Source organism: Oncorhynchus gorbuscha, linkage group LG04 (assembly GCF_021184085.1).
Source record: "Oncorhynchus gorbuscha isolate QuinsamMale2020 ecotype Even-year linkage group LG04, OgorEven_v1.0, whole genome shotgun sequence".
NCBI classification, from domain to species: domain Eukaryota; kingdom Metazoa; phylum Chordata; class Actinopteri; order Salmoniformes; family Salmonidae; genus Oncorhynchus; species Oncorhynchus gorbuscha.
The window spans coordinates 54,308,578-54,318,920 of record NC_060176.1 but is presented as its reverse complement, the minus strand read 5'-3'; the positions used below and the strand labels follow the sequence as shown (position 1 = coordinate 54,318,920).

The 10,343-nt window shown below is 44.4% G+C and overlaps 1 protein-coding gene across 6 annotated transcripts in view; it reads right to left on the bottom strand.

The window, feature by feature from the left end:
- Positions 1 to 4,580: 4,580 nt before the first annotated feature.
- LOC124034300 (CAP-Gly domain-containing linker protein 1-like) overlaps positions 4,581 to 10,343 on the bottom strand; it is a 49,958-nt gene continuing 44,195 nt past the window's right edge. For 5 of the 6 annotated variants that reach the window (XM_046347299.1, XM_046347300.1, XM_046347302.1 and 2 more), the window contains 3 exons: positions 6,575 to 6,580; positions 5,796 to 5,923; positions 4,581 to 5,572 (listed from right to left, as the gene is read on the bottom strand). In XM_046347299.1, the coding sequence (XP_046203255.1) occupies positions 5,341 to 5,572; positions 5,796 to 5,923; positions 6,575 to 6,580 (366 nt within the window). In that variant the 3' untranslated portion in view covers positions 4,581 to 5,340. The remainder of the gene's footprint in view (positions 5,573 to 5,795; positions 5,924 to 6,574; positions 6,581 to 10,343) is intronic. The other variant, XM_046347303.1, reaches the window with a different exon arrangement.

The following is a 10,343-nucleotide window of genomic DNA, read 5'->3' as shown; positions in this document are numbered from 1 at the left end:
TACTACTAGAATGCAAGATAGGTAGTCCCTCCCTGTCAGTCTATGTCAAGTGCATGGTGCATGATAGAAGCATAGCTATAAATCAGCTTAACCTACTGCTGATAATGATGAAGTAAATATAACTACATTACTGAAATTACACCATAAAATGTATGTAAATAGGTGACTCATTGCAACAGCACTAATGAGCTTGCAAAAACTTTGGTTTCTCAGATCAGAAAGCAGCAAGGTGTAGTTATACAAGCACACTAATCCAGACCAATCTGCAGTTAATGTGAATGCATTTGACCATAAATCAGACCATAAGTTTCTCCAGAGATGTTTGATCAGGTTCAAGTCTGGGCTCTGGCTAAGCAACTCAAAGTTTTTCAGAGACTTGTCTCGGGGCCCCCACTGCATTGTCTTGGTTGTGTGCCTAGGGTTCCCCCTGTTGGTAGGGGAAACTTCGCCCGTGTGAGATCCTGAGCGCTCTGGAGCAGGTTTTCATCAATTTCTCTCTGTACTTTGCTTTGTTCATATTTCCCTTGATTCTGACTAGTCTCCCAGTCCCTTCCTCTGTAAATAAATCCCCATAGCCTGATGCCGATCACCACCATGCTTCACCCTAGGGATGGTGCCAGGTTTCCTCCAGACGTGACGCTTGGCATTCAGGACAAATAGTTCAATCTTGGTTTCATCAGACCAGAGAATCTTCTCATGGTCTAAGAGTCTTTAGGTGCCTCCAAACGGGCTCTCTTGTGCCTTTTACTGAGGAGTGGCTTCTGTCTGGCCACTCTACCATAAAGGCCTGATTGGTGGAGTGCTGCAAAGATGATTGTCCTTCTGGAAGTTTCTCCCATCCCCACAGAGGAACTCTAGATCTCTGTCAGAGTGACCATCGGGTTCTTGGTCACCTCCCTGACCAAGGCCGTTCTCCCCTGATTGCTCAGTTTAGCCAGGCGGCCAGCTCTAGGAAGAGTCTTGGTGGTTCTAAACTTCTTCCATTTAAGAATAATGGAGGCCACTGTGTTCTTGGAGAACTTCAATGTTGCAGACTTTTTTGTACCTATCGCCAGATCTGTGCCTCGACACAATCCTGTCTCGGAGCTCTACAAACAATTCCTTCGACCTCATTGTTTGATTTTTGCTGTCAACTGTGGGACCTTATACAGACAGGTGTGTACATTTCTGAATCATGTCCAATCATGTCCTATCAATTGAATTTACCACAGGTGGACTCAATTCAAGTTGTAGAAACGATTGAGTCTCACAGTAAAGGGTCTGAATACTTTTAGGAAATAAGATATCCGCTTTATTTTTAATAAATTTGCAACCTGTTTTCACTTTGACGTTATGAGGTATTGTGTGTAGATTGATGAGGAAAAAAATATATTTGATTTTAGAATAAGTCTGTAATGTAACAAAATGTGGAAAAAGTTCAGGGGTCTGAATATTTCCCGAATCCACTGTATATCAATTGCTTATAAAGGTGTTTCCACCTCCATTTTTTGCAGAATTCATTTTACAGACACAAAAAGATCAGACCATGTCGAAAAAACAAATGATCAGTTGCCATTTATAACATTTTACAAAAACGTCCTGTTTCCATCACAGCTGTCATGTTTTTTTTAATATGCAATGACTTTACTCACGAAAAAAATGTAGATTGAAATGTAGTTTATGTCATGGAAAGAGCAAGTATATGAGTGACTATTTACCAGTGGTGCCCTACATTTTTGTTTGTTTTGGGGATGTCTGTAGAGACGTGGGACGGTTTTAAAATGGTATTTTGTCCGGCATCTCGCAAACACATTGTAAGCAGTGTTTGACTCTCTAGTTGCCTACTTGAGCCGACTGCGAGCTGGGGTAGTTCATTTCACTTCTCAGGCCCTCTGTCTGTGCCGCGAGAGGGCTGGGTTAGCCGTTTGAGAGTGGTGAAAGTATGTTAAAAAAGGCAAATCCGGGGAAGCAGGCGAATATAAAGAACAAACCACTGTTCATGATTCCAATCTTTCACAGAGGCAGGTGCAATATTTAGACCAGGGCTGTTCCTGGACAGCTGTCCTGTTGGTTTTCACTCCAACCCTAATCAAGCCTTCCTGATTATAATAACTAGCTGGTTGATTAGCTGAATCAGGTTAGTTACATCTGGGGTTGGAGTGAAAACCTAAAGGAAGGAAGCTCTCCAGGAACAGGGTTGGAGAGCCCAATTTACATGTTGACCCATAATTGATTTTCTTTGAGTACAAATAATATATATATACATACATATATATATATTATTATTTTTTTGTACAAATAATATATATATATATATATATATATATATATATATATATATATATATATATATATATATATATATATATATATATATATATATATATTTTTTTTCCTTGTATGTAGTTACGGCCAGGTTAGACACCTAGTTGTTAAGCATAGGGAAGGGGTTTACAAACATCTCCTCGAGACCCCCAGCCGTTACATGCATTTGAACTATTCCACAGCTAGCACACCTGATTCAACTTGTCAAGTAATCATCAAGCCCTTGAGTATGTGAATCCGATGAGCTAATTCTGGGCTACAACAAAACTGAAATGTCTGAGGATTCCTGAGGAGAGGTTTGAAAGCCACTGGCCTAGGGCCTACATTGTTCCAAAAATGTGTATTATTCTGTAATGGAGAAAGCCCCAGAGGTAGCCTGGGGACCACCAGTCTGTTTGGTATAACAAGGAGTGACATGGATGGCACAAACATGTTTGGTATGACAAGGTGTTGACATGATAGCGTGAACAGATCTGGGACCAGGCAAACAGAGGAACAATTGTGTGACCTGCGTACTTTTGGTAGTGAGACAAAATAAATTGTGCCGCTTGTAGCCTATTGTAGGCTTACTTCATATACTAGTGACAATTATGTCTCCTTGTTGCTAAAAAGTGGTGTGCTAATTATTTTTCAGAACAACGAGGATACTCTTCAGAAACCAAAGCTGCAGTAGATGGTCCATTGTCATTGTGACTGTTGATGGGCTTCCTCTTTATGATGATGGACCTCAATGTCCCACCACCAGATAGAGTGCTCAGACTGGGGCGCATGAATCACAGACTGGCACTGGAACACCTCTGCCACACCACCACAGTCCACTGTGGATGTTTTCGAGTGCTCCCTGAATGACAGCATGCAGAACATTCCGTCCTCTATCCCACCTCCACACCGTAACTTCCTCATGTACAAACACTGCAAGACATTCCCCCGCCTGCTGTCTCCGACACCCTGTGAGAATAATCTCTCTCCTGCTGGCCAATAAATCCACAGCCATCCAGGTGCACAGCAGGATTGCACTTGTGGGAAAGTGTTGTTCTTAGTAGGCAAAGTCATCAGACAGAATACAGGGATGTCCTGCAGTGGGATTTTGAGTTTTTTTTCAACCTGTATCCATCCTGCAGTGGGATTCTGAGGAGTTTTTTTTTCAACCTGTGTCCATCCTGCAGTGGGATTTTGAGGAGTTTTTTTTTCAACCTGTATCCATCCTGCAGTGGGATTTTGAGGAGTTTTCTTCAACCTGACCCTGAAGGAGGTTTATTTCCTGCCTGCGGGCCCATGTGTTCTAAGGGGACGATGACATTTTTGTTCACACCAGCAATCTGATGGAACGTTAAGGACCACAAGCCCTCTGATCAATTGTTCACTGGTCGATTGTTCATTATTCCAAGAGCCTATCCAATCTGGCACAACCAATGGATTTTTATTTATTTTATCTTTATTTAACGAGGCAAGTCAGTTAAGAACAAATTCTCATTTTCAATGACGGCCTAGGAACAGTGTTTAACTGCCTGTTCAGGGGCAGAACAACAGATTTGTCAGCTCTGGGATTTGAACTTGCAACCTTCCGGTTACTAGTCCAACGCTCTAACCACTAGGCTACGCTGCCGCCCCGGATGTACGGCAAGGCGTTCAACAGTCACAATGACAATGGACCATCTACTACAAGCCAGATCCTACATACGCTGGGGGCTACCTGATGTCACGTCAGACAGTGATGAGCCTGGGAGTGGCAGCGTCCTGCACTGATTTGTTCCTAATTGATGATGTCTTTGTGGGCATCAGATCAGCCCAGAGGGTTAAAGAGCCATTTAAGAGTACAGAGGTATTGATGGTACATTTTAAAAACAGGTCAAATGATTTAGAGGTAATGATGTGAAACAAAACAGGTCTATTGTGTCTATTGTGTTCTAAGGGGGGATGTCGAGAGCTGTGGTGTAAAAGTATTACACACTGCAGGGGGAAAAAAACATATGACTTAATAAATTGTTTTTAAAGGGAACAGTGATTAAAACTGCACCATAGCTGTAATCTGTGTAATGTATATTTAAACGTGATGTCATAACACTAGCTGAAACCATGAAGTACTTACAGTACAAGTGGTCATTTCCAAGGCATACAATCAAAGAAACTGTATTGCTTAGTATAGAGTACTCAGGAAGTAATTGTGTACAGAAAATATTTGGTGAGAGAACTTTAAAAAAAAAAAACTAATATAAAATTAGTTTGAAGGGTAATTTCACGAGCTCCTGCAACTGTTATGAAACAAACTTAAAATGTATCCATAAATGTCATTTATTTTTGTACAGATATTCAACATTCAAAAAGTTAGGTACAGAAATTCATGAGCATCATACCATCTGTTTACAATATTTTATCCTTAAATTATCATTTAATTATGCATTGTTCTTGTAAAGGCCATTTAAAAAGTAACCAAGGATTTTATAGGAGAGGAATAAAGTGTGTGCAGTGCTTTAGGTTTGTTTAGCGGCTTCAACCTTGACCACCATCCCACACGGCCGAGGTAGTCTTTTTTTTAACTAAAAGTCAAACGCCGTTGCTTCACTGCTCCAACCCTGCCAGGCAACAGGCGCCAGCCACGCCCCTCTCCATGCCTTTCCACCACACAATTATCACAGACAGATTGACAAGGCAACTTTTTTTTTTAAGTACAAAGTATGTCCAAGTGTAAAAAAATAAACTATAGCCTCATCTTTTGCACACACTGAAGGAGGTTGCAACACAAACAGTGGATTTTTAAAACAATTCCCAATGAAAACCTTATATCACAATACGTCAGCATTTCTGCCCCTTTTGCTAGTCAATGACGTGTGTGTGCGGATAATTAAGTTGATCGGTTTGAGACAATATCCTCCCAATTATAGCACTTAGGGGCTTGTGCAATAAATACTTTCTGCACAAACAAACACATGCACACACCCATACAGTAGAGAACTCCATGTGCACTTGCACACCTCAGAATTTGGTTTATGTGCAAAAGTTGAGATTGTGCCAAAGATGGTTCTCAAAGGCTTTAGATTAGAAGGTCTGGTCGTCGTTACAGGAGTCAGTCCAGTGGCCAAAGGCCTCACAGATGTCACAATAAGCCCTCTCCTCATCCTTACTGCCGTGGTAGGCGGTGTGGGGTGGGGAGTCCGGCATCTGCATCTGAGTGGGACAGTCTTCTGTATCATGGAGGTCGAAGCAGTCACAGATGTCACAGAAGAGCCTTGGTGGGACCTTCTTTTTGGAGGGACCTTCATTAATACCACTGAGGAGGGGGTGGGAAACATACAGGGTCAGGGCGTGAGTATGTACAGAAGACTAAACAAATGGGCAAACTAGGACTATGATAAATTGTTTAAATAGAAATACTGCTTTATGCTCTGAGCTAATTTAATGAAATTAACAACAAATTAAAAAGTATGAGGTTAGTGTTGGCTTGAACTTGTCTGACTCAGGGTCAGTGTTTAAAAGCATGGGAGAAGGCTGACCCGTCATAGTTATCAAGCTCGCTTGCATTATTCCCATTAAGGGAAGCCTCCGCCATCTTCTCCAGCTTGCCCTTAAGTTCCTCATTCTTCTTCTGCAGGTCCACGATAACCGAGTTCAGGAACTGAATCTGCCGCAGACAAAAAGGGAAATCACGGACAGTAACAGAGTTCTTTATGCTCATACTGCACAGACTTCAGTTAAATGTAAATGTAGCCAACGTAGAACTTTGGAAAATGGAACACAAACAACAGGTCATCCAACAGCATCCACATCTCATTGAGTGCTAAAATCACACAAGCTGTTAATATATTCACCCCTTTCCCCAACCCACCCTGCTACAAGAATAACAGTGCACCATCACCTTCCCCAACGTGCTTGTCCAGTTTCTAAGTTATGAAAACAAACCCCACATCCTGTCATGAGCAAGAGTAAAGAGGGCAACACTGAACAGTAAAACTCTGAATCGTCCACCAATGAGAAATTGTGGCATCCAGGCATGCCAATTTGCTGGAAATCATAACTCTGGTACATTTCCTTTATGAATAGGATATGGTGTTTATTTATTTTTTAAAGCTAATTGTAAATACATCCTTATGGTAAATTATGTCAGAGAGAAGGCCTAATTCCTTCTTGGGAGACGACCAGACATGTAAACCAACAGGAACTTTTAGGAATTATTTTCCAGAACACACAACAGCACAGATGGAACGAGAACCATGGGGAAATCTACAGACAAATAGACATGCATGAGTGGAGCTGATGAATAACAGTAACAAACCGCTGCCTGATTTTCGGGTAGCATGGCCAACATCAGTGACAGAGGAGGAGGTAAATGAGAAAGAGAGGGAGGAGACAAAACAGATCAAAATTAGGACCCACCTAAAGCCAGACAGACTCAAGTCATCACTGACAGAGAAAATAGTAGGCAAGCAGTTCAGCTAGACATCACAGTAAGTAAAGGGATGCCGATCTATGTATAAAAGCCTGTTAGATTATAAAAAACATTTATTGATCTGCCAGTATATTAATTTAGACTCCAGTCAACGGTTTGATGTTAACTTTCATGTGTCCTATCAATTATCATTTGATTATTCACCATGGCAACCAATTGTTAGTATAAAAACTGAACTTATTTCTCAGTCCGGTTGGCTTTTGTGGAGATCAGACCCTTTTTTATTTGCAGGGATATTTGTGCATTTTTGACCAAATACCACATGTATACTCTATTTCATCATTAAACTAGAAGACTGGCTTCTGTGTCTGTAATCACTCTTTGACCAGAGTGCATTCCGGTATTTGTTTATTCCCAGTGGCCTATCAAAACAGAGAGTACAAGACTCTGGATGATGGACATCGAGACTGAGGACACCCAGATCTCCCAAGGGACCCAGCCCCGAGGAGATGAACGTCCACGACGACAGATACAGCAGCCTAAACAGTCAACCACCCACACACTCGAACAACCACTCCAAGTGGGCATGCCCACCGAGGTGAGGGTATTCTAACTGGTGAGCCCTCCCCCACAGGACAGCTTCAGGCAAGCCACACCCCCAAAGAAGAAGACCTCAAGGAGGATTCTGATGAAGAGGATCATCACCAACCTCAACAAAGAAAACTGTTGAGCCCAGGCCAGCCACAACAAGGTACAGCATTACAATCCCAGCCCCTCCAAGGAAGGGGGTCTCCAGCCCCCAGTCAACAAAGCAGTAATGGGGCCTCCCGGGTGGCGCAGTGGTTAAGGGCGCTGTACTGCAGCGCCAGCTGTGCCATCAGAGTCCCTGGGTTCGCGCCCAGGCTCTGTCAAAACCGGCCGCGACCGGGAGGTCCGTGGGGCGATGCACAATTGGCCTAGCGTCGTCCGGGTTAGGGAGGGCTTGGTCGGTAGGGATGTCCTTGTCTCATCGCGCATCAGCGACTCCTGTGGCGGGCCGGGCGCATTGCTCGCAAGGTTGCCAGGTGCACGGTGTAGCCTCAGACACATTAGTGTGGTTGGCTTCCGAATTGGATGCGCGCTGTGTTAAGAAGCAGTACGGCTGGTTGGGTTGTGTATCGGAGGACGCATGACTTTCAACCTTCGTCTCTCCCGAGCCGTACGGGAGTTGTAGCGATGTAGCAACAATTGGATACCACGAAATTGGGGAGAAAAAGGAGGTAAAATTCAAAAAACAACAACAACAACGACAACAGTGATCACTCATATATTCAAGTTCATCTTAAGAAGACAGCACTTGAAGAACTGTGACACCAGTTAGCTTAAGAGCAGTGTGATTTAATTCCGAAAAAGAGATGAAGAGACTCAAACTCACCATGGAGAGAAGATACCAGGAGATGCAGCTGAAGAGTAGAGAAAGACAATGGAGGGAGCAGCAACTCCTTTGCCAGGCCCAGAACAAGCTGAAGGCGGCGACGCCGCTTCTTCAGCTCCTAAAAAAAATCATGTGAAGGGCACTCCGGATGGCCCCAGACCATCCACCCGCTCATACCAGAGCAACCTCCAGCATAATCCCATGTCATGACACCAACCAAGGACTTACCTCAGGTCCAGGTGTCCACAACCATGGTCTTGTCACCCAGAGCGATGCTTCCTCAAATCAAATGTATTTATATAGCCCTTCGTACATCAGCTGATATCTCAAAGTGCTGTACAGAAACCCAGCCTAAAACCCCAAACAGCAAGCAATGCAGGTGTTGCTGCTAGGCCCACACCGTTGGATTGATCCACCTCTATTGTCTAATCAGCCAGCCCAGCTCTCGGCATCAACTGCTGAGCATGGCAGCACCATGTCTGCTCTTATCCTTCAAACGGTCTTGGGACAGCGCCACCACACAGGCCCAATCCATGCCAGCAGCCAACACCTGCGGTGCCTTAGGCACCTGTGACTCCAGGCCCAAACCTAATGGACCTAGTTGCAGCCTCCTCCTTTGGGATCCCAAAGCCAAAGCTCCCACACTTGAGCAGCGGTCGTGAGAGTGACTTCGCCCTACTGAGGAAGGCCGTGGACAGCCTGCTTGGCCCCATCCTCATCTGACAGAGCATTACAAGAACCAAGTTCTGCTGGAGCACCTCAAGCTTCCAAGTGCTTACAAACTGTCCCACTCATGTATCAATGATTCAAATCCTTACTCCACTGCCCTGAGTGCACTTCAGAACAAGTATGAACAGCCAAGGCAGTTGTGCAGAGCGAGCTTGGAGCCATCCTGAATGCGCCACCTATCAAGATGGGAGATGCTACAGCATTTGATGAATTCGCTCTCTCATGAGTATGCTCCACACTCAGACTAGAATGCCAACGGATTCGAGCTGATGTGCGGCTCATATGTGGATCGCCGACTCACCAAGCTGCCAAGAGCCTACATAGACGGTTTTATGGAGTATTGCATTACCAAAGGCATTATATAAACCAGTGGAGACTGCTGAGGGGTGGACAACTCATAAAAATGGCCAGAATGGAGCAAATGGAATGGAATGTTGTTGATACCTTTCCACTAATTCCGCTCCAGCCATTACCATGTGCCCATCCTCCCCAATTAAGGTGCCACCAATCTCCTGTGATACAAACAGGGGTCGATAGAACTTACAGCCTACCTGACCTGACTGTCTGTTTACAAGTCAAGTCTCGGGACAAGCGGATTGCCAGTCAAGCCGTTGAGTTGTACCAGAAAGAGGACAAGGGCGCTATAGAACAGAGCCCGTCTTCCCACAACAAGAACGAGTCTACCACCATCCTCTACAACACAGACCAGACTACTGAACTTTCAATTTTCAACAAAGTCCAAGAAGTCCTCAGCTCCACAGGAAGGAAAGGCATCTAAGGACAAAGAAGCCTAAACCGTACTGCCCTTTTTGAAAGAACCAAGAACACTACCTCAGTTATTGTGAGGAGTTTAAGCTCCTCTCCAAATACCAAATAGCTCAGTGGGTCAAGGACAAAGACCAGTGCTGGCAGTGTGGGAGAGGACACCAGCCAGATTCCTGCACCCTAAAGAAGCCGTGCAACGTCTGCAAAGAGCAACACCTGACTGTCCATCATGATCTCTCTGAAGAAGACGATAAGAGCTTCCTGATGGTCAGCACACCTCTGACCACAGTCTACCTGGACCGCCCAAATCACTCTGGCAGGGTGATGCTAAAGGTGGTGAAAGTCCGGCTCTACAATGATAACAGATCACTCGAAACCTATGCAGTCATAGATTATGGCTCAGTGTACCATTCCCGCTGCTGTTCAGCAAATGGCGTTGCCGAAGAAAGCAGAGTCCCTGATGCTTAGGACTGTACATCAAGAGGTGGTGCAGTTAAAAGGCAACTCGGTCACTTTGAAGCTCTCACCAGTGTGCAACCCATCCAAGCAGTTCAGTATCACCAAACCCTTCACTGCTGATGACCTAGGCTTCGCAGAGTACTGCTACCCAGTGGAGGCTTTGCAGTAAGCATTACCAACACCTCTGAGGTCTTCCCTTTAAGACCTTCACCAAGGCCAGTCCCCTGGTCCTGATCGGTTCAGATCACCCTCACTTGCTAACACTGATGGAAATGGTACGCATAAGCC